Here is a 25,664-nt window from a genome sequence, read left to right on the forward strand (position 1 = left end):
GCACCTGTGTGGAACCAACGTCGGCGCGCAAGGAGCCGATCCGGAGCCGAGCGCGTCTTCCTACGTCGACTCCCTCTCTCTCTTTCTCTCTTTCTGTCTCTCTCCTCCCCCTTTTTTCAGTCCCCGCCGCTCCTCCACTCACGGCATCTCTCTTGTTCCTCTCTCTCTCCCTCTCGCTTTCCCTCTTTCTCACTCTCTTTCTTAAATTGACATCGGTCTGGCCAGAAACATGGTAACAGTAAAAGCGGCTGCTGCAATCCTCGCTGCGCCTCTGTCTCCTCGGACTGCTCTCAATTCCGATCACTTGGAACTGAAATAAGAAAACCAAGAAGACAATAAGGAAAAAAAGAAGACACGGAATCGTCTTCGCATGCGCCCGTGAGCATCGTAGATTTTTTTTGTTTTGTTTTTTAAGTGTTTTAACTAAGAGGAAAGTTAACATGTACATGCACGGTTTGATACGCGCTAGTCTGGGATTTGTGAGCCTCTGCCTGGTCGCCTTTGTCCAGCAGTCAGCTTCAGGAAGTAAAACCACTCAAGGTAAGTTTTGCATGACAATTTTAGCGTTATCTTTCCTCGTGCTCATTTACGTGATATAGTTACGCACACAATTCAATCCTAATGTGCCATTTAACCACTCAAACGTTCATATCTTGGCTTTTTTTTTGTGTCTGAGCAACTTAAATTTCCTTGCAATGCTCATTTAGTTTCAAAGTGCATGATCTGGTTTTCTAAAAAATGTGCACTCATTAAGAAAATATTGTATGGGATTGATTTAGTGCTAAAATAAACTGGCTAAACTGGCCGTGTGTTCTAACCTGTTATGTTTAATGGTTTATTCAGCAAGTCATTGTGCTGGAGCTAGGAGAAGGCATTTGCCACAGTCCAGACAACTATTTGACACCAGAGTGCAACACACATACAGGAGACAGCCCCTCTGACACTGCTCCTACAGTACTGCTGAAATATTATGAACCCAAGACTCCAAAACTACCTTTACCCAAATAGGACAGACCATTTTGGGCTTGCAATTTGGCTCGCCTGCCTCCTCCGCACAGGTTTTCATCACTTAAATTCTCCCACAATGCAACGGCTGCCAGGAGTATTGACATGCAAGGACACATCATGCTTGCCCTGTGTTGATTGTGGTTGGTGATGTTTCGCACACAAAAAGACACATCTCTAGGGCGGTCGACAAGGCAAAAAAAAGAGAGAAAAGGGGGTGGGTGGACTATTTTGCATCCTGGGTGGTCTGCCCCCGCTTGTGGGAAAACTCAATATTTACATTTTGCAATTAGAAGTACTTTTTTCTCACTTTATTTTCCACAACATCGATTACACACTTGTTGTAGCGTGGAATGGCGCTGTATAAAGTCCTGAAGCTTTTTAATGGCATGCACCTGTTTGGTTTGAGCCTGGGACATGCTCTCCGTCCACTTGATATCCTTCTTTCTGGTTCCTGTTTATCGCTACAGCTAATGTGTTTGTCGTGAATAGCAAACTTTTCAGATTAACTTCACTGTGACAGGAAGTAGTTGGCTTTATAAATCTTGCGGAATGAGGTAAAACAGTGTGAAAATCTGCAAAAAACTGTACTGAACTATGAAAATCAGGTCTAAACCAGAACCTGAATTTGTCCCGGATATGTCCGACCTAAATGAAGTCGTGATTAAATCAGATCAAAACCAAGACTGGGCTAAACCAAGTAGAGTGGGGCTATCTTGGGGCTAATCCAGTAAGAACATTTAGTAATTAAAGCTTGGGTTGGGTCCTGGTTTAGTCCCGATGCATTCTTGGTTTAGTTCTGTTCTATAGTCCTGCGGTAATCCTAAGCTTTTCCACGTTTAGTTCTGGGTTTAGTCGAAATTTGTAAGTGTGAGTGCAGATAAAATCTTCACCCAACCTCAATTCTGATATATTCCGTTCTCATAAAGTAAAAAAATGTGAAAACTAAAACAAAATCAAACCAAAAGTCTTTACCCAGGTCTATATACCAGGGCGATGTCAGCTCAATATTTATCCAATGCCAAGTTGTCAACCCTTTTTTCAAAAACTGAATCATGTGTCTGCTGTGGAATGATTGCAAATAGACTCCAAATGACAAAGAAAGGAAAAACGAAGAGTGGTTTAGAATTCTCAAATTGTCAGACAGTGAGACACACGTTAGCGAGTGAGTTACAACAGGCAAAAAGAGAAGCAAAAGTTAGGCCAGAGCACGTCATGGCAAATCACCGCTCTCTCCTCTCTCGGCTCGAATCTGTGGAGCACCAAGGCAACGGTTGGTGTGGGCCTGACATGTGTTGGAGTAACCTCTGCTCCTGCCTGCGCCTATGGGTGCTACTGACGCCCAGCCACAGCCAGGCGTCACCGTAGAGTGTGGGAACTGACTGCGGAGAGCTGGCAGAAGTGAGGGCCCCAAGTGACAAGTTAGAGGAATACAAAATATAAAAATACTATAGGAGCGCACGGTATACAGCAATTTGAATAGAAACAACAAAATGTCACGTCTTATGGAGAAATATTGAACCTGTAGTTTAGACTTCTACAAACGTGCTGAAATTCATGAAATTCATTTATTTTTCAGTTTCTATTTCTATTTCTATTTCAGTCATCTCTCAAATGTTAATAGCTGGGTTTGTTTACAACGAGCACACTGAGTCTGAACACAATCCTACTTTTTAAACATATATCGCAAATTCAATTCAGCGCTTGTCAGGATTCTTTTTTTTCCCCCCAAAACCGTGCAGCCCCATTGAAAACAGTACATATTGTCGATGATATTAATACATTTTCTTTCTTGTTCTGTGGTAGAGCTGTTATTCACATTAATCTAGGAGGAATTTGTCTTGTTGATGGAAAGCAGAACACATATTGATTTGCAATGCATCACAAAATGGGCTGTGAAACAAGTCTTTTAATTTTCTACGCACACACGCTTGTATCAGGGTGTGTTCATTCTAATCCTGGACTAGACCGGGGACTAAACCAGGGCCAAACCAGGTCTACATCAGGACTAAACCAGGATGAAACCAGGCCAAAGTGTGAATGCACCCCATGAATACTAACCACGTATCCTAAATTGCTTCTTGGTTTAGCAACACATTTCCAATCTATTGATATATATAGGTAATAATAATCCAATATAATGCTGGCAAGCTTCGAACAAATTCATTACCACGTAGAAACATAATTCGAAGCAAGTAAAATATTTATAATAATTAAATATTCAATGTTTAGCCATACTATAAAAAGGGTTAGTTGCATTGTAAAACCCTTTGTTCTTGTGGTATATGGAAACATTTCTATAGTAAAAGAAAGTATATAGCTAAGCCTTACCTTTAGATGCTCTCTTCAGACCCCCTCCCCAGACCCCCCTTCAGCTTACCCCCCTCCAGTGCACCCCCAACACTCATTTACCCTTTTCCTTTTCTCCTCTTCTCTGCTTTGTTTGCTTTGTCCGGGCCTTCCTTCCCTTTGGGCTTAATGAAGTAGCGTTTTACTATGTCGGCCGGCCATAAGCTGTCTGCCATAGAGCCACTGTGTCAGTAGCCCCGCTGTCAGGCCCAATGCTATTTATATGTTTTCAGCCCTTTAAATCTGTGCAGCTCCTCTCGGCTCCTGGCTCCTTCTGCACACTTGTCCTGCCTACTTTTTGTCACTTAATGCAAGGCTCACTTTCTTTTGTTTACGCTCGCATGTAGAGTAGGTCAGAAGGAGCTGGGCATAGTTAAAGATGGGGTTCATTTCTCTAACAATGGGAACGAGCTCACATCTGGAATTGAACCAGTGAATAACATAGAAGTATACGGTATTAGTAATTAAAATTCAGCATTGTGCATATTTTGGCATAGCTGTCTAATGGGCATTTTTTAGCCAGTTGCGTTTTTATATTAGGTGTTAACACTTGCCTTAAAGCTGAAGTAGCCAGCTTTTTCTCATCAATTAGTAAGATATGTTTTTCCTCCAGTAAATGTACTGTAAAAGCAGGACTCAGTAACAAAATCAGACTGCCAGACATGTGAAAAAGAGCTATGTGAGTCACTATATAATGCTTTGGGTGAGAGCTGATTGACTGTGCAAGAGTGTGTGAGTGGTTCACCCTGCTTCACTTTTTTTTTTGGCTGAAAATGTGTTCTAAAGCTGTGCATTGCCCATAAACTGTGTCCATATGAATACTAATGATGTGACATGAGGTTTGTGAGAGCTAGTTTGATAGATTTAAAGGGCCCTGAGGTCTGATCTATGTTATAATGTTTCCTCATCACAAACATACCTGGAGTTGTGTTTTGTTTCATTCACACATGTTTAACGGACAGACCCTGCAGATTTAGTTTAGTTCTCTCAGACTGAAAACATGCTGTTCTACGTTGTGATGTGTAATACAGGAAGTGCTCCACTGTATTTTGAAACGCCATACACCTTCGCTCGAATCGTTTCATAATTTCAGCCCTCCAGTCTCCAAAACTGAACAAAAGGTGAAAGGTAGCTGCTAACTTGAAAACTACCACTTCATGACACAAGGTGGAACAGAGCGTGTTGAGCTTTGCAGATGCTGACTGACTAATAAACCATAATTACTCAAACATGTGTGAATGAAACAAAACACAACTCCAAGTATGTTTCTGGCGAGGTAACAACATTCTCAAATGTCTAAAAGCCCACAAGAGCCAATGTTGTGTAATATGAGACTTTGAATATAATATAATACCAACTTTTTCCTTGCACAGTTTGAAAATCAGGTAGGCAGCTCTTACGTAGGAAAAGTGGGTGGTTTATACATGCTGTTCGTGTTTTGTTCAGTAATATATGCTGTAATTTTCTCTGTAGAATTGTCATGTTTTAAATTCAGGGTCAACTGTGGGAACATGCATCTAGTATAATACCACTGCTTTTCTGTGAGCCTCTTCCCTTTATTGCCTTCATCTTTGACGCATTAAGTTAATACATTCCTCAGAAAAAGCTTTAATATTAAAAAAAAAAAAAAAAAGCTTTGTCATGAAAGGAAAAAAGTGTATTGGGTGAAAAAATCAGTATTAAAGTAAAAATGTACGTGAAGAGGAAAAAGTAAAACTAATTTGATTTTGAGATCTAATAAATTTTCAAATGTAGTAGTTTTGAATTGATTTTTTTCCCTGGTTGTTTTGATTTTTATATTTTTGTTTGCTCAAACTATGAACGTGCTAAAAGATAAACTCTCAGCCTTTTCAGCAGGTCTCAGACTATAATAAATAATACTTTTACTTTTCAGTCCAGTTCAAAAATGTAGTAGAAACTAGTACAGATACCTTCTCTTAAATGTAGAAGTAAAACAAAAAAGTATCCACTGTAGTGCTGGGTATCATTAAGAAGTTGCCACTTTCGATTCGATATGATATATTACAAATGGATGAAAAAGTCTTTGTTAAACCACTTCTTGTGCAACGTTCATATGAAACACAAAAATTTTAATCATCGAAACAATGAAAATGTCAAATGTGTTGCATAAACAAGTTTCCTTTCACTAAACAAGCAAAAAAAATGTAGCGCTGTAACAAAATCATTTAATTAAATATACCAAAAAAATACTCTTGGAGATATATTGATACAGCAGCCCCTGATATCGATACTTTATCATCACATTAAACAATTTGATATATCAATATTTTGATCTTTTTGCACACCCCTAATCCACTGTAAAATCGACTTAAGTAAAGTACAGATACCTAAAATGTATATGTAAGTATAGTACTTTACTGCTTTTACTTAGTTTCATTTCACCACTGCATTTCAAGTCCTAATGTACTCCACATTACACAGGGGTAAGTTGAGAAAACTGCATATCATGGTATTTAGTTTGTAATTTACTCTGCTTTCCAACTTTTCGTGTGCTCTTGCAATTGGGACACTCAAAGTCAAAAAATCTATGGGTGGTTCTTAAATAGTCAGTTTTGTGGAAGCACTTAAAAGCAACAGCTTCTACATTTGCCTGGAGCATTGATCTTTTAAGTAGAAAAGAAAACAGCATAGAGATGACAGCTAATGCCGCACCAGGAACATGACCAGTCTCTTCACTTTCTGACACCTCTTTTGGCGTTGGCTCTTTCATCACCTTGGCTTGGCTCATTTTCTACGGTGGGTGCTTTTTTCAGCTTTGCCCTAAGTCCTGACAGGCTTCCTCGTCGGTATTTGTCGAGTTGTTACACTTATCCCTGCACAGACGGCCTATGCCATCACACAAGCAGATTCAACACTCCTTCTGTCAGAGCGATGGGGCTACGGTTCCCGGCGAAATGGGTCGAGCAGGTGTCAAATGGTAGACGTCAAGAGGAAGGCTATAGGAAGAGTGACGGGTGTTATGTATGAGGCTTGAGGGACATTTCTACTTAACTTTGTCTTAAGTCAGAAATCTCATCATTTTAGAAGTCTATGTTTCATCAGATATAGCAAAATGGTTATTGTTAATATACTGGAATGTTCCACGGTATGGCATTAAACATGAAATGGTAGATGTCAAGAGGAAGGATAAAATAGGAAGAATAAAAGGTGTTATGTATGAGGCTTGAGGGACATTTGTGCTTAACTTTGTCTTAAGAAGAAGTCTGTTTCGTCAAATCTAGCTAAATGGATCAATGGGTTAATATATTTTCGTGGAATGCTTCTCAGTGCGACATAGTAGACATCAAGAAGGAAGGCTATAGGAAGATGGGTGCTATGGGTGTTATATTTAAGATTTGAGGGACATTTCTCCTTAACTTTGTCTTAGGTCAGATATCTCACCATTTTGGAAGTCTATGTTTCATCACATAAAATGGTTAATGTTTCTATATATTTTCATGGAATGTTTCACCGTTTTAGCCAGGCTGGTGCCACCTAGTGCCTCTGCTCAATTTAATTTCTCTCCAGCAACTAGGTCAGGAATTGGAATACACTAAACGGTTTGCAAGAACCCCGGAAGTTTAGGCACCAGCCAATCAGTGAAGAGCCATACATTCTGTGTTGGCAACGATTCCCGAGATCGAGGATTTAAAGCCGGAACAAAGAGAATGTTTTGTGAATTTTATCATGGGGAAAGACGTTATTGCCCTTCTTCCTATGGGATTTGGGAAAAGCATAATATACCAGTTAGTCCTGTTAGCGACGCATTACATACATCACAACCAAATAGCGATTGCTTAAAGAAAAAAAAAAAAAGTACCTGCCTACCTTTGAGTGAATGAATCCGAATGCTGCGAGGTCAGACGGTTTCCACGAAGTAAAACCAGCTGATGAATCAGGCTACCACTGTTTGGCATTAAGTATCAAATGCCAGACATCAAGAGGATGAGTGAAGAGTGTTATGTATATATATTAAGGCTTGAGGAACATATGGCACAATGGTTAGTTAATATCTTTGTGTAGAATGTTCCGTAGTGTGGCATATAGCCTGTATCCCCATGAAGCCAAGATGAGAGATCTGTGGAGAGACAACCTTGCTCATGAATGCATGTTTTTCAGGACATTTTAGTAAAAAAAAAAAAAAGCACCTGTAGATGAACAAATGCAAGATAAGTTTAATACCATATTGTGGAACATTGTAGGTGAAACAATAACATATCCATGGAGAAAATATACATAGTGCATTTTTAAGACATATTTTATCCATTCTGCCTCGCACTTCCTCCTGCAAAGTCTATTTCCGCAACATTGGTTCTTGTCATCGACCAGTTAGCCTAACCATTCACTCTACAACATTGATTCTTTGTGCTGCAATTTTGAATCACCAGTCAATCATGAAACACACGTCTTTGAGAGATGGGAGATACCTGAAGTGAACCTGCGAATACCCAACAAACCTGATATTTTTTAAACTAGACTTTTTTCCTTTCTTGTCTGTAGAAGTGGTGTCATGTAAGTCCCCGTGCAGGTTGAGCCTCGGGGCAGCCTTCGGTCACTTGCTGAAGATGAGGTGGAGGAGATCAATGCAGCTTTGCTTTAACACTCCAACATCTACTCTTCCTTCCACTGCCACTGTACAAGAAGCTGAAAGAAAAGTATAGATTATTTTCTTGGCATTTCAACCAGAATAGGCTTAAACAGACACAGGTAAAAGAAAAGAATAAATAGTAAATCGTCACATTTTTACACAGCGCTTTTCTATCCTCAAGGCACTCAAAAGCACTTTACATCAAGGACTACTACCCATTCATACACACATCCATACACCGGTGTGTGCAGACACCGGAGGTGAGGCGGGTTAAGTGTCTTGCCCAAGGACACGCAACAAATGTATTCAGCCGTGTTTGGATCTGAGGACGAGGACTCTTAACAACTGAGCTGCTATTGTCCCGACATTATTCGTTTATCGAGTGGATGGAGTTTAGCGCTTGGACCCTGGGTAGAGACATTAACAGTGAAATAAAAAGAAAGAGTGTGGTGGTTAAAAGGAGGAGGTGGGGAGGCTGAGGAGACTGGTGGTTTTGCTGCTGTGGTGGAGATAAGCCAGAGGAGAGTTGCTTGACAGGAATGAAGGCTTAAAAGGTCAGTGGCTCAATTCCAGCTCTGACCTTTGCATGCTGTTGCTGCGTTTTCGAGCAAGACACTTTACCCACCTAGCCTGTTCGGTGTGTGTGTGAGTTATTGTTGTTGGTTTGAAAAACCATTGACACAGATCGGCAGCCACGTTCCTTTCAGTCACCCCCAAGGCAGCTGTGGTTATATAGACGTAAGAAAGAACCGCATTTGGGAAGAGAATGAATTGTGAATTGTTTTGACAAGCTTGCAATTGCTCAATACGAATCCAAACAATAGAAATAAGGAGGAGAGAGTGCGTTTACATGGGAGCATCTTGAGAAGCGAAGAAGAAATGATGCAGAAAAATACAGTCTTTTGAGTCAAATCTGTGTTTCAATCATCGGTCCAAGCACTTAACATACAATGCGGCATGAATACCCGGAATGCCTCGAATGATTTGTGTGCAAGTTAGTTTCCAATGACTTTGCAGTGTTCGTTTTTTTCCCTCTTTGCTGCCTGATAGATGGTCAGTTGTATTTAAGTATGCAGAAGTGAATGGGCGGATGGAGCTCTATCAAGTTAGCAGGCAGATATTCCGGACACTCTCTCGCTCTCATGCTGTCGAGTGGAATGCAAAAGAAGGCTGTTTTTCCTCTTTGCAACACAGTGTCAAAATGCAGCTCTTAAGAAATCACATTCATTTTCAAGGTCTCTAAAATAGATATTCTGCAAGAGTGATTAAAGGGTTTTACATTTTCGCAGTCATAAATCTGTACGGTGTGAAATGCGCTAGACTTCTTAGATATTGTATGTCAGCTCTATTGACACTATATCATCCTGAATATACGAAATAACTAATCTTTATTTAAATGATTTAAGGGTGATGCTGAAATGTTCAGATTTTTCTGACAAGCATTGCAATTATGATTAGATTTGTGATTTATATTCAAAAGATTATAGTCCAGAAGAATATTACATTTGTACATATCTCAGTGGTGCATTGTGCAACTTTTCTGGTCTAGGGTCTGTGGAGATGTTATTGCTTTGCCTGGAATTTTCCATGATATGACATTAAACACATCTATCTAGCATTTATTCATTGTATTATAGCTTATAGTTTTCTCCCTTGAGATATATAGGTTTAATCTCTACCGTGGCGCATTCTAACAAAGCAATAACATCTCCTTTAACTAAGCAGTTTTTATGCAGAATAAGGCCCCATGGAGACACAGGGAGGGCATCTGACGCACTAGGACTTTTCAGACCATGTTTGTGCATATCTAGACTACAGGGTCAGCAGTTTTTATGCAGAAAACACCAGGATAGTTTGTTGTTTGTGTGGGAAATTATGGCACTTCAAAAATTGCAGCCTTTACAATTTGCAAATTGCGTCCATTGAAATTGTGATTTTGATTTGATTGCAATTAATCTTGGAGCCCTACTTCCTGTTGCTGTCAGACTGAACAATGAACACAGCTAGCCCCGTACATGTGTCCACCTGTAGTAATCATGTGCAGAATATGAATCATCAGTGGCGCAAGTCATTTTACCTGCTCTGTATTCTGTCCATATGCTGCACTGTGCATAATGACATTTAGTGTTTGTAAGAGTACAGTACACTGAAGTAGCTATACCTGTTTTCTATTCTTGTCCATATGTTGTACAGTAAATAGCCTCACTATGTAACTGTTATTTATCCTACAAGTAACTACATAACAACTTTGTATGAATTCAAGTTCAAACATTATGAGATGTCCTCGGTAGGGCTGGGTATCATTAAGAAGTTGCCGATACGATACAGACCTCGATACATAGGCCACGATACGATACATATCTCGATACATATCTCGATTCAATACGATATATTTCAAATTGATTCGATACGGTTCAATTAAAAATAAAGCCTAAGTCATGGCTGTGCTACTAAAAGTCTTGGTTAAACCACCTGTTGTGCAAAGTCAATATAAAATATAAACATTTTAATCATCAAAACAGTGAAAATGTCAAATTTGTCGCATAAACGAATTTCCATCCTCTAAAAAAGCAACAAAACTGTAGCGCTGTAACAAAAAAATTTAGTAATATATACCAAAAAAATACTCTTGGTGATATATCGATACAGCAGCCCAAGATATCATCACATTAAACAATACAATATATTGATATTTTGATATTTTTGCACACCCTTAATCCTCGGTCTTCAGCTGATACATAACAGGTGTAATGATATCCAAGTCCCAGTATATGATATTGTCACGATATGAACCTCGCGGTACAATATTAATTGCGATATCTTGGGAAAAGTCACTATTAGGGATGTAACGATATCCAAATCTCTCAGTATGATATTTTCACAATATACATCTCACAGTACGATATTTACAAGCCTTGACAAGACTTAATCCAAAGAACTAAGTCTTAAAAGTACTTAGAACTGTTATTTTTTTCATGTAGTCTGTGCTGAAATGGAGCAAAGGATCATGGTCTATGTAGTTCCCTCTGTCTTTTTTTAGCTACTGCTTCACCATAACTCTTAATTTAAGCAAAGAGACTTGTAATTCGATATGTTGTGATGGTCCACGGTATTATTGTGAGAACAAAAACACACTCAAATACTAATACTAAGGAATAGACTTGATACTCAATACCGATTTTGACATCACAGTAATTATTTTAAAAACACTCTTTATTTAGACAATAGAATAATACTTCTAACTCATAATACATTCTTTTATATTGCTACATTGTCTGATATCTGTGTCCCTCAGTCGTCCGGTCTGCTCAAATAAGTATCTTGTTTTGATACTAGTTTTGGTATAGATTAGTATCTGATTTACAACTCTACATGTCAGTTTAATGTTGTTGGTGAAGCCTTAAAAGCAGTAGTTGGAGTAATACATCAGATGAACAGAAAACAATTACAGCCTCTGTTTGAACACTGGGGGAAAGACAGTGCAGTTGCATTAACACAGGGAGGACATACAGCTGCTACAAATGCCATCCAAATCAGACAGACCTTTTTACACATTTCTCCAGCCGTCCTGTGGTGTAGTAGATGTATTCTGCCGACCATTAACAACTGTGACAATACATCTCTTAATGCAAGTCTTTTATGTTTATTCAATGTACCAGACAAGATGGCGGTATTATACAAAAAATATTCAAACTGATGAGGCTGTTTCTGTCTGGTGTTCATTTCTCTATGGTCTGAGAAAGAAGTGAAGCATTCCAAAGAGTTAAATCAATGTGTGTGTAGCTTCTGTTTCTACGGGTTAAAATTCACAACTAAACCTGATGCCGCTTTGCTGTTGGGGACACAAAAACTAGTTGGTTTTTACTGTAAGATCTGGCAACTCAAAACGTGACCGCAAGTCTTCCCTATCCACACAGCTTTGTGCGTATTTGTTTACGTTTTACAGAAATTAAACTTAAAACCACATGGCTAATTTGCATAAACTAAGCACTCAAAAAGACATCTCGCTATTGTGCGCTGATGCGGTTCAGCTTCTGTCGGACTAAAGGACATGACTCAGTAGAATATATGTGTTCTTTCTGTGACAGAGGGGTGTTCTGCTAACCGCGTCTGAAGTTGCAGCAGCCGATTTTGAGCCAAGGAAGATGGCAAGCGTGAAAACAGTCTTTTCGTGGATCGTGTATCAACATTTTCAAGCATCCACACAGTGCTGGATCAGATCCTTACTTAGATGAATTTGTGGGAGCTGGCTGCATCAGATCATTCCGTCTCTGGAACCATTTTCCATCGGATTAGTATGGACGAACACTGCATCCGCAATGAAAACGACTTCAAAACATACTAGTGTGGATGGGGCTTAAATGTACAGTAATAGTAATAACAGTTCAATTTCTGAAGGTCTTCAAAGCACTGCTGTACATTTTAAACAGTTCCAAAAGTTATTCCTCACTTACCTTATGCATTCTGAGCATCCTAATTATTCACTTTTTATAAGCAGTTACAACTCTAAGAGATCAGTGTGACTTGTAAAGCTAACAACAACTAGCATGCTAACACACACTTCCTAATTATATAATTAAATGAGCTTTAGATTTTGACTTCGATTCGTGCTCAGAAACATGGGAAAAATTGGATACAAGTCATTTCATATCAGGGCTCACCGAAGGAATAATGCAGTGTTTCCCACAGGTTTATACTGAGACCATCTGGCGGCAGAAGCTATCCATATCTGACACATTTTAATGCAATTAAAGGAGAATAAATGTCACATATTGTAAACGTAGTTACTTCGATATAATCCGTGTATCATTCGCTCAGTATAACAGTCGTTTCTCGTTTCCAAGACTTAAACTGCGATGTCCCGGTCTGGTTCTGGTCTGGTCCAGGTCTCAGATTCCGATCACCTGACAGTGTACGCGGGTGCACCTCCGGGTCCGCCCCGACACTCAGTTCTGGTTTAGTCTTGGTTTAGTCTTGGTTTAGTCCTGTTTTAGTCCTGTTTTAGTCCTGTTTTAGTCCTGGTTCAGTCCTGGTTCAGTCCTGTTTTAGTCCTGGTGTAGTCCTGTTTTAGTCCTGGTGTAGTCCTGGTTTAGTTCCGGTTCAGTCCTGGTTCAGTCCTTCATCCCAGTTTAAGTCACGGAAACGGGAAACAGCCATTATCAGTTTTTTTTTTTTTTCCATTATTAATTTAAATACAAAATCAAAAACTGAAAAAAATGAATCGTTATCTGTTTTAAATTTTCTTTTTGGAGATAAATAATGAAGCAAATAGTTGTTTTTTCATTTTCTTATTTTTGGTTTTATTTTGAGAAACGAATGAACAAATGATACAGATTATGTATGTGTATGACAGTATTACAAGTATGAAGTATAACTTGGTTGAAAGAAAAAATGTTTAGTTTGTTTTTAGATGGGGTCAGTGGGCAACATTTTCTCTTCTGTTACTGGGAAGCACTGGGTATTTTCATGAAATATTTAAAATTTTGATATTCCTGCTTGCACTGCCTGGAAGTACAAAGCCAAAACCAACCAGCAACCAACGCATTTTCTTTTTGTGGTATTTTCTATCACTTTCCAAAAGCCTTACCATCCAAATCCCTGTTCTCCCACCCCCGGCTCCAAACCAGACCCCTGTGATGATTATTTGACACTTAACACTCTTGAAGTGCGGAAATTTTGAGTGGAATGGAAGATCGCAAATATAGTCATCAGCTTTAACAGCTTATCCTCGGTGGAGTCTGAGAACTGCATGTGCTCCTTGTGCGACTTCAGAGCTTGTTTATTTACAGTGTTTTAATGTGAACAATATGCTCCCAATGAGCCCTGTGATGCTGTACGCGGTGGAGTGTGGTTAAAATTAGCAACGCCTCAGTCTGTCTCTGACTCTTGGCCCCGCAGTAGCCTTTGTTCGCTGTGATCGCTGACTCCTGCTGGTTCGGGGGAGGATGACACTCTCACCCCCACCACATGTCAAGCTTTAGAGGCTGTGATGTCTCTATCCGCGTCGTCCTTGGTCACGGGCGAAAAGTCAGCCTAGTGAATTCTTGCAGTAAAATGTACCTGAGCTCTGTTCCTCGTTTAAGTCAGTGCAGCGCTTCACTTCTCTAAGATTACTATTTTGGAGCGTTAAACAGAGCAACAATGCAGACTGTTTTTGTGTCGTTAGGCAAAACACTTCAGTTTCATTACTGCAATACAATCCCGACTAGTGTTGTCATGATACTAAAAACTGAAAACCCAATTTTGATACTAAGGATAATAATTAGGGGTGTAACGATATCCAAGTCTCACGATACGATATCGTCACGGTATGAACCTCACGGTACTATATTTATTGCGATATTGTGGGAAAGCTCACGATATGGTGGGGAGGCTTACAATTAGGGATGTAACAATATCCAAATCTCTCTATATGATATTTTCACAATATACATCTCACGGTACGATATTTATTGTGATATTTTGTGGTGGCTAATATGCAATTTTTTTCTTTTAAAATGCCTTGACAAGACTTAATCTAAAGAACTAAGACTTAAAAGTGCTTAGAACTGTTATTTCTTCATGCAGTCTGCACTGAAATAGAGCAAAGGATCATGTTTTTTGTAGTTCCCTCTGTCTTTTTTTAGCTATTGCTGCACCATAACTCTTTATTTAAGCAAAGAGACTTGTAATTCGATATATTGTGATGGTCCACAATATTATTGTGAGAACTTTGACGATACAATATCACGATATTTCAGTTATTGTTGCATCATAATAATAATCTAACACTCTTTTTTAGACAATGTAACTGCAGTTGTCAACACAATATAGTAGTTTATTTTATTATATCAAATGTTCAATACTTTAGACAACCTTATTCGCAACTGAACCTATGATTGCATTTTTCCATAGAAAGTTGGGTTTGCTGTAACCTGGTTTTAGTCGTGGGATAGTGTCACAATCTGGCAACCCAAAGTGAGGAGCTTAGTCTGCTCTCTGATTAGATAATCTTATTTATTTATGCATTTCTGTAATAGTTCTGTATGAATGAACATTACATAATATTTGATTTGAGCAATTTGAACATGTTTAATCATATCTGACCACAAGTAAATATTTAGGAAATAAATAAATAAATGTATTACAGTTAAATAAAATGAGATGATTTGACTGTAAGAATCATGTTAGTAGTAAGTATTAGCACCAGTGATCCCATCCTGCCCCCATGTCCTTATAATGGGGTATTTGGTGAGGGGGGGGGGGGGCATCATCAGTCTGTCTGCAGTGGTCAGTGTTGTTGGAGATGGGGGTCAGAATTCTCCTTGTTTACAGACTGCATGTGTTTACATTCCTGATGACCAGCTCCAGCTTTAGACACTGCTGCTGCTGCAACTCAAAGGAAATGCTCCTATTTTGCTTAGTAATGGAAAAATCCAACCCAAATTACCCCAATACATCAAGGAGATTCAAAGATATTTATTTGGCCAATGACTTCTGGGAATGATGGCTTCACACAATTGGATGCTTCCTTAATAGACAGAAGCCTAAGGAATAGCACATTTCTTGTAAATGTGAACTTGTTAATGAGCAAACGGAAACGCAATTATATATTTTTCAAGCAGATTTGTGTACACCGAGCTCAGACCATAATTAATGAAAGTAACGGAAAAATGAAAACACTATTTCAGCAAAGTTATTCCAGGCATGTGCTTGTTTGACTGTGTGGGAAGTAATTTAGAATGAAATAAGGTCAGATTTTCAATATCACTTGTATAATGATGGGAATGTCATTGCATTACATAGCTGTCTCAGTAGTGAGTGAGCTCTGATGGGAAATATGTTTCTGAATTAGTTACATCGGTGGTAAGATGGTATTGGTGAGTGGTGACTAGTGAGTTCAAATGGAAATAGAGGAGAAATGAAGCTAAAGATGTGTCTATATGTTTACACACATTTTCTTATATCCTTATATCCATATAGATTATGGACACACTGATCCAACTTTCGCAGTTTCAATGCCAATTTTGATACTATGGCTTTTAAGTACCTGCTGATACACGATATCAACCGGTACCAGTGCAGGGACTGAAAACAGATGGTAAAACAATATATTGTATGACAAAATGTATTATGTAGCTTAGGCCTGTAACGATAGTCAATAAATCAATTAATTATACGGTAACTTATAACGAGCTCGATAACTTTTACGGATGTTTGTTTTCTCTCTCTCTCTTTCTACCAAAGAGACTGAATGTCAAAAGGCTTCTATCGCTGTCTGACTCATCTCGTCTCCTTAGCTTAATGACGCTTGAACCTACGTGTCAGCATAGACCATGGGTCATATGTTTATCAGCACAGCGGTCGCTGTCTGTGTGGCTAACATGAAGCCGCAACACTATTGCCGCCGTCAGAACAACAAAACAGTTCATCGCTATGTGACAAAACAAGTCACGATCCCATATTAACACTAGTGAGTGGGAGCGTCACATGCAGGCGAGCGCGCAAACGACGAGAAGAAAAAGGCTCCACCCTCAGCAGCTGATATACACTTATACCAGATCGTCTCAACCAGCTTAGCCCCTGGGACAGGCCGAAAGCCACTGAAATCCCACAAGACACCGACATGATACCAGACAGGACAGCGGCTCTTTCTGCAGGAGCGCATAATGATAATCTCTGTATAAAAAAGTGGACTGAGGAGCTAGTCTCTGTATTATGTATGATTATTTAGACTGACAAAATTGTGAAATAAGATCCTGTAGAATGGATTAATATGAAAATTTCAAGACCAAAATGACGAGGCTCACAGCAGCAGCCACAGAGAGGAGCCACAATATTCCAATGTAAGTCAATGACTAAAATCACTTTTAAGGGCAATTTTCTTACAGAGACTTAATAAGCCATTTTATTTACTCTTTTGGTTGTGCTTGGTTCAACAATGGTTTGTTAAAGTGCATTTTTGTTAACAAGTCCTTGCTGTAAACCAGACTACATTAGGCTATTTTTATGTAACAAGTCTATTTTATTTAGGACTATTGTTTTTGGTTGTCTTGCAGTTCCTGTGTTAAATGTTCTTTAAAAAGTCAAGTTTATTGATCTTTGAAAGGGTGTATTTGCATTTTTATTCCATTGTCATTATTTTAGTTGAAAATGGTCTCAAAATGTCAATATCGTAATTTATCGCAGTAATTTCTTAGTTAATTAATCGCCCAGCAAAATCTGTTATCATTACAGGCCTAATGTAACTTACTTATCTCTGAAGTAACTACAGAACAACTTTGTAGAAAAAAAGTTCAAACATTATGGAACTTTCTGGACCAACTAGTACCAACTAAATAGTCTTATTACATCAATTTATATGTCCAACCAGGATTTCAGCAAAACCAATTTTTTGGATGCCCGATTCACCAAATTTTGATGGATTGGTGCTGATATTCCATATCAGTATCAGTATCGGTGCATCCCTGTCCCAGATAAATACATTTTGTAATCCTTTTTTTTTTTTTTTTTTTTTTTAAACAGTTACTCTAATATTTATTTCAGCAAACAATGAATACTGACTAGAAGAGCAAGACAAATATTGAATACCAGTATAGGGTAAAAATATATATTTCAGACTACCTGTACTTTACAATGCTTGTGTTTGACAAATTCTTTTCAAATACCTATGCTGTTAGATTAAAACTGTGAAACAAAATACCATTGTTCATAAATTCAACAAAAGACATTTTCGAGCAGAATTCTAAGCTTTCAGTTGATATCACTTTTTGTACTAGATTAACTCATGTCTCAAGATCTTCGTATCATCACTTTTTAATGAAAAGAAACATTTACCATACTGTAGGTAGCAGATGTTTAAGACAGATGCTCTTCTTATTGCAACTAAAATCAGCGGCGTTCTCTGAAATGGGATTTAATCAGCCTCACACATTTAATCATTTCAGTGTAGGTACTCGATTTTTTTTAAGCCAGATGCCCTTCCTATTGCAACCAAAATAACCATTCTCCAGGGAGGGATTGAACCGCCCGCCCCCTCGTTACTACGTGAACTTATCCCACTGCACCTCCGCCACCCCACTTTACATTCCTACAGTAAAATATTCAAACCTTATTTTTCACACCTACTGATTATGAAAGTCTAGATTTCCCCTATTGCAATAACATGGTGTAGTTCTGAGCCCCTGGAGCCTTCATAAGTAAAAGCCTATTAAACATATCCTGTGTGCATAAGTGAGATGTGTGGAGGAAGTGCTTTTGGCTCCTGTCAGCATTTAAGCATCGCACATACACTGCAGCGTGCGCCTGGTCCCAACGAATGAACCTCACATTTGTGGAGCCTATGTAGTTAATGTAGCCAGCACACAGAGCCCCATTGACTTTATACCTGGGTTTGACAGGAAACAACTAAAAATATCACACTTGTAGCTGTAATTGCCAAGCTGCCATCTTTATAGTTGCTACTGTATCTGGCATAAGTAACCACCACTGAATGTAATTGGTGTGTCATGTCACTTAGCTCCGGTTGTATAAATATAAGGAGGACTAAGTATCGCCTTTACAGGGCCCATGTAGCAGAGGAGTACCATTAACAGAAGTCCATACACTGTAAAAAGGCAAATTGTATGAAAAAAGTATATTTTCGAGACGATGCCCGATCCAGTTGATGTTCATGGATCAGTGTATCAGTGCATCCCCATTCCAGATAAAAATATTTTGTAATACAGTTTCTTTTACAGTTACTCTAATGTTTATGCCGGTAAATATTAATTATCGGCCACATCTGCAAGACAAATAGTGGACACACTGCAAAAACAAAAATCTAGCCAAGTTAAGATTACCTGAATTAAGAAAGTTTCATCATAATTTGAGTAACTTTCTCTTGACAAGTAAAATGAGCTGCCAATGGAACAAGACTTTTTGTACTTAAAATATGAAAATACATCTTGCTACACTACAAAATCTAATGGGACCAAGTCATTGTTTTACAAGTCTCAAGTAAGTCTCAAGTGTCTCACCTCAAGTCCAAGTCAAGTCCCAAGTCAAAGACAGGCAAGTCCAAGTCGAGTCTTGAGTCACTGACCCATAAGTCCAAGTCAAGTCTAAGTCATCGTCTTTGAGCTTTGAACCAAAGTCTTTAAACCAAAGTACCAAATATAGCTTAGATTTTTGCAATTTATATGAATTTTAAACGAAATTGTACTTAAAAAGCCATGGTATATTTATATATGAGTATTTATATAAGAGTTGTAGAAATGCAATTTTTTTCTTTTTAAATGTCTTGACAAAATTTTTGAGTGAATCATTACAGTCAGAACAGAATGAATTCAGATTTAAAAGTGCTAAATAATAGTTATTTTGTCATGTAGTTCTCTGTAGTTCCCTCTGTTTTACTGTGATGTACTATATATTGCTGTATAATACTGTGTATTACTGTAGTACATTTGAGGATACCATATCACATGACTGTATTTATCAACTTTAAAGAGAAAGTATTTTTTAAAAACATATATATTTTTAGAAGCATCAAGTCCAAGTCAGTTTCTAAGTCCATGACCTTCAAGTCCAAGTCAAGTCCCAAGTCTTAGTCTGTTTTATCAAATCAAGTCTCAAGTCCTAAAAATAGTGACTCAAGTCTGACTCGAGTCCAAGTCAAGACTTGCAAGTCCCCACCTCTATTATTGGTAGATCATTTTACAGTTGAATCTACTCAAATAAAGTAAAATGTTCTTAATTTAAGTTGTTTTTTTAGTTAACTATTGTTTTTGCAGTGTACCAGTACAGGGTAAAAATATATATATATATATATTTCAGATCACTCCTGATGATGCCTCCTTTACATTGCTGGGATCTGAACAATTTAAATTTTTTTTTAATACATATGCTGTTGTAATTATTCTCTAGATTAAAACCATGAGACAAAACACTGTTGTTCATGAATTCAACAAAAGACATTTTCAAGCAGAATTCTAAGATTTTAATTGATATCACCTTTTGTACTCAGATGAATGTCTCGAGATCTCTGTATCTACACTTTTTAACGAAAATAAACATTTAACGTGACTATCAGATGTTTAAGATGGATGCCCTTCTTATTGCAACAACACACTGCAGAAAGGCATGACACGAAAAATGACTTGAATCCAGAATACTGATTAATATTAATTTGAGTTGTTTAGACCATCTGAGCTTTTGTTATTTTAAAAGAGCACAGACTATTTCTCTTAATTCAATATATTTCCAATTTGATAGTCAACTAATGAAATAAGCCATGCCCTCTGGATCAATTAACTGACTAAAAATGGGTCTGACATTGGCAAAAGCTCTCAATATTATAAGGACGCAGTGCAAAAACAACTATATAAACCAAGAAGTACTAAACAGCTTTTTAAAAAATGAAAATACTAAACTAAACTAAATGATTCAGTCACAACTCCAGCTCAGTCACATCATGCATTCTATTGTTGTTGTTTATTATCCCATTGTCAGTTCAAGGTAAGCCTAATTAGTACTGTCATTGAAAATTTGTTTTTCTCTAGAAATGAATAATGAATTGTACTGAAGCAAATTAGAGATACCTGGAAATAAAACACAATCTCTACTCAAACTAAAATTCAAAATGTAAAAAAATTTCATACATTTCACTTTACCCTTCAATCAGTATTGCTCAAACAACCTGTCTGGAGCAGTGGGTGATCGCAACGCAGCACCCAGAACCCATCTCCGTGGGGGCTTGGCCAGCAGTACTTCCTTCAGATGATTCATTCAGATCATTTTAACACATAGAATATTTGCCTTCTTTGTAGGCCTGTCATAATAATTACTATACTGACTTATTTTTCAACACATGATAGATGGAACAATAATTTCTGAGAGTCAATTTTTATCATGGGTACTTTTTCTTAGTAAGTTTTTCTGTTCTACTATTAGCTTTGACCTGTAGAAGGTTGAATAAATCCCTTCTATGACTCATTGTAGATCAGGGGTCGGCAACCCAAAATGTTCAAAGAGCCATATTGGCCCAAAAAAACAAAAAACATACCTGCCTGGAGCCGCAAAAAATTAAAAGCCTTATATAAGCCTAATATGAAGGCAACATAGGCTGTCAGTGTATTAGCTATATAAACCTACTATTAAAATGACTAAGTAGGCTACAAATACAAAATGAGCATTCATGATTACACAAACCCCTTTTGCGGCCCTCTCATACTCGGTGCGCCGTCTGTAGGCCGACGTTTACCTGTTGCTTTGACGACGATGATGGAAGTATTCAGAGCAGCAGTCGCATTTCTTCTGATCGTGCATAGGAGCACTCATAAAACAGCAGCATGTAAAACTTTCTACGCAACATCAGCCCAGAACAGAAGCTCTGAGCTTCGGGCAGCAGCGCAAAATACATGGGAGCAGTCAGCGCGCAGCTCCTCAAGACGGGGCTGGGGGTCCAGCGTTGGTCAGATTGTCCGGAGGTTTCGTCCTCCGTGTCCTGGTTCCAGATGGGGGCGAGCAAGACCAGCGTGCAAAGGACTGGGTCCGAGCGGTTCCGCGTCGTCCTCTGTGCGCTGGTTCTGTGCGGGAAAAGCGAGAATGCGCTGTGGACTACAGGTCCGGGCGGGCTGCTCCGGTCCTCCACGCTCGACCGCGGCCTGGTTCCGAGGTGGTGCAAAGCATCCGGACAGAAGCATGAATCCAGTTTGGTTCATTATACGTGTTTTTTGTGTTTTTTTTTTCGGGGAAAACGCTTCTCAGGTGGAGGCACCGGACACCACCCCCCGCTTCAGCTCATCTGTTTGTTCTGCTGAAACACTTTTCCTATGTTTGCGTTTGCACACACAGCTGATGGATCAGATCCATGACCAGAGATGAACGAGGGTTTTACCCCTAAAGAAACCATATTAAAACAACAACAAAAAAATCATTCCTTTTCCATTTTCACTCATTTTTGAAAAAGCTCCAGGGAGCCACTAGGGGAGTGCTAAAGAGCCGCATGCGGCTCCGGAGCCGCGGGTTGCCGACCCCTGTTGTAGATGTATCCTAAGTTAACTACTAAGTGTTTCATTCTGCTGTTTATTTACTGCAGTTCATGTTTCTTAAGTATAATAAACATTTTGAATCGTTTGTTTTGGGAATAATGCTGTTTAAAGGTAGGCAGCCTGGCATGACCAAGTGCCTCCTCAATGTCATTTCTCTCCAGCGACTAGGTCAGGAATCAGAATACACTAGACCGTTCACAAAAACCTCGGAATTGCAAGTTCGGGCACCAACCAATCAGCGAAGAGCGATACATTCTGTGTTGGCAACGATTCCCAGGATCGAGGATTTAAAGCCGGAATAAAGAGAATGATTGGTGAATTTTATCAAGGCAAAAGACGTTATTGCCCTTCTTCCTGACCAAATAGCAGCAATTGGTTAAATGGAAAAAAAGTACCCGCCTACTGTTGAGCGAACGAATCCTAATGCTGCGAGGTCAGACGGTTTCTACAAAGTGAAACCGGCTGATGAATTAGGCTAGTTTAAAGGTGCACTATGCAACTTTGTGGGTGGGGGTCCACCACCTGCTTTTTTCGTTGTTATGACTAGGGCTTGGCGATATGGATCAAAAAATATATCTCGATATATTTTGCTATATCTGGATATACGATATATATCTCGATATATGTTCAAGAAAAAATAACCCCCAAAAAAACGCCAAATCCACAATGTCCTTTTTTTTTCAAAATTGAAGTATAAGAGGTCGGCAGTTCATATAGGAACATTTAAGATTATAAAAAACCCTAATTACATAAATAATTATTTAACTGTAAAATAGAAGAAATAATACATATTTTCTTCTTTTCATTCATAAATAAAACAACTCAACACAAGCTCATCTTTGCATTAACTCTGTTATCCAGACCATAATCATAACCGTGAGCTCCTTCAGCAGAAGAAGCTCAGGATGTTCCTTATTTTAATAGATCCATGTTATTATCCAGCAGTAAGGAGCTCTGAAGTTTCCCACAATCCACTGCAGATCAAACCCAACGTTTCCAAACACTATTGTACAAGTTACACTGCAACAGATTATTAATTAAAATCTTCTGCATAAATAAACTTTACAATATATAAAGCATAACGACTCCAGAGCCACATCAGCCCGTTTGAGATAATAATGTGTTTTAATGCAGTTTTGCTGCACGTGTGTTTACAATTTACAGAAACGAAACTTAAGCGCATGGCTTATTTGCATAAACAGCGCACTTCTCGTGCAGCTCAGCTCGTTTAGCTTCTTTCGGGCTAAAGGACGCGACTCGGTGGAATATGAGGATGTGCTGGTGATGGGTTTGTCTGTAAATGGTGGAATAGGTTCGTGGTGCTTGAAGCTTTTCACTGGCACCAACTTTCGGCGTTCGAACAAACTCAGGGAGGCGAAGGGCGCGCGGAGGCAACGAGAGAGAACGTAAACAAGCAAAGTGGTGAAATCAAAATTGAATATAAGCATTATATCGATATATACGATATGTGAGAATTCATATCGATATATTTAAAATATCGATATATCGCCCACCCCTAGTTATGACTGTCATTGCTCGGCCTGGAATATTCCACAGTATGACATTAAACAGTCCTAGCTTACGTTTATTCATTTACAGGTGTTTTTCTAGTTAAAAAATGCCGAGAAAAACATGTATTCTGACTGTAAGTGGGGTTGCCTCTCCTCAGATCTGACATGTAACTTGGTGTGGTTCAGTCTCCATGATGAAAGAAAGGTTTAATACCATACTGTGAAACATTTCAGACAAAGCAATGTGATCTCCACAGAGAAAAGCGTTTAATGGATTCTCCACCAGAAAAGTTACACAGTGCAATAGTTTCAGTTTTATCGTTTACCACCAAATCTTCTTCAGCAATCTATCGTGCAAATCTCCAGTGTCCGTAAAAAAGGCTGTGTGGATGACTATGCTGGCCTGTGCTTGGCCTGTGTTGTACTTTATGATTCACATAATGACTGCTGTAATAAGTGCTTCCTTCAGGAGGAGGACCAGAGCCTTGACTCACGCTCTGATAGAGACACAGCGCCACAGGCAGGATCAGTTCAAGACCAAAAGTACTGCTACTTTTACTCAGACATATTAGGATTTTGGCAGCTTGAAAGTTATACTCTTTTGACACCTGAGGATTGTTATTTCATATGTTGAAAACGACTTAATAAAAGAAATGGGTCTGCTGCTGACTTCTGTTTGAAATCTGTGACTTTGATTACTGCTGTGATGAAGTTAATAGTGAAAGTCCTGCGTAACTGGACCATGCCCCACCTGTCCATATATAGTTCAGGGTAGCAGGCTGTATATTTTTGTATTTGTGTAAAATGGTTACATAACTCTGCTGAATCCTCTGCTTAATAAATAACTAATCAGAAAACGAAGTAAGCACTGAGTAGTGGAGGTGTATGGGGGACGAGTGAAAACAGGAATTATCAGAACAATGGTGTCTTGAAGGCAGGACAATAAAACATGACTCAAATATTCATGAATCACTCTAAATACGAGTTTGAGTGGAAACCATTAAAACATGACCCAATATGTCTCGTTGAAACCACTGTAATTCAGCAGAGAATAGTTAAGGTAATAAGTGAAGTTATTATTTTCTGCGTGTTAATTGTGACGTTATATGGTATGAGTACAACTTCTGCTAAACCTCCTACAAGTTTCACTGAAGTACCTTTTTGCATTTGAAGTCAAAACGATAAATGACTCATTCAAATTGACCTTTACCTTACTTCACTAAATAATTTTACAAAACTAAACTTATAAGTGAAAATATAAATTATAGTGTAGTGATTGTGCAGGCGTGCTCAGTTGTGACCAGACAGACAGAAGGCAGATTAAGTATTCATAAGGCTGGGTTACCTTGAGAGATGTTTTATAAATGACACTAGCTGTTTACAGACACATTCAGCCTCTTGTTTCTGCTCTTTATGTGAGACAAGACACAGAAACTGTTCTTCAGCTGAGATCGAGGGCCATCTAACCAGTCTGAGCAGGCCCAAGTGCTCCTCTATTATGAATCACAATGTCCTTGAGGTTTTACCAGATAAGCTTAATGATATTTGCTCATTTCCTCGTCTGAATGCCACATGTAAAAAGTGAGGCAGATACTGTCTAAAGCAAGGGCATTATTTCAATCTGCACTATGAAAATTATTGTTGGTCAACTGTATGACCACTAGGCTTATAGGTTAGATCTGTGGATATGGATGACCCCACTCACAGATAGTGATGCACCAATATCAGAATAGATTATCGACACAATACTGACAGTTTTGCTGGATCGGGTATCGGTTCCATAGTATTGGTTAAGCAGATGTGTGCTTGTAACCAGGCTGGCGCCACCTTGTGCCTCTGCTCAATTTAATTTCTCTCCAGCTACTAGGTCAGGAATGGGAATACACTAAACGGTTCGCAAAAACCCTGGAAGTGCAAGTTTGGGCACCAGCCAATCAGCAAAGAGTCATACATTTTAGTGTTGTCAACAATTCCTGAGATGGAGGATTTAAAGCCGGAACAAACAGAATGTTTGGTGAATTTTATCAAGGGGAAAGACGTTATTGCCCTTCTTCGTACGAGGTTTGGGAAAAGCTTAATATACCAGTTATCCCCGTTAGCAGTGCATTACATACATCACGACCAAATAGCAGCCATTGGTTAAATGAAAAAAAAAGTACCCGCCTACCAGAGTGAATGAATCCTAATGCTGCAAGATCAGAT

At 38.7% G+C, this 25,664-nt stretch overlaps 1 protein-coding gene across 1 annotated transcript in view; it reads left to right on the forward strand.

Moving 5' to 3' along the window:
* Nucleotides 1-231: 231 nt before the first annotated feature.
* Nucleotides 232-25,664, forward strand: part of scube3 (signal peptide, CUB domain, EGF-like 3) — a 203,535-nt gene continuing 178,102 nt past the window's right edge. The window contains exon 1 of the mRNA XM_055166159.1: nucleotides 232-540. Within this exon, the coding sequence (XP_055022134.1) occupies nucleotides 441-540 (100 nt within the window). The 5' untranslated portion in view covers nucleotides 232-440. The remainder of the gene's footprint in view (nucleotides 541-25,664) is intronic.

Source organism: Boleophthalmus pectinirostris, unplaced genomic scaffold (assembly GCF_026225935.1).
Source record: "Boleophthalmus pectinirostris isolate CB_2022bp ecotype Guang Dong unplaced genomic scaffold, ASM2622593v1 HiC_scaffold_8, whole genome shotgun sequence".
Classification (NCBI taxonomy): Eukaryota; Metazoa; Chordata; class Actinopteri; order Gobiiformes; family Gobiidae; genus Boleophthalmus; species Boleophthalmus pectinirostris.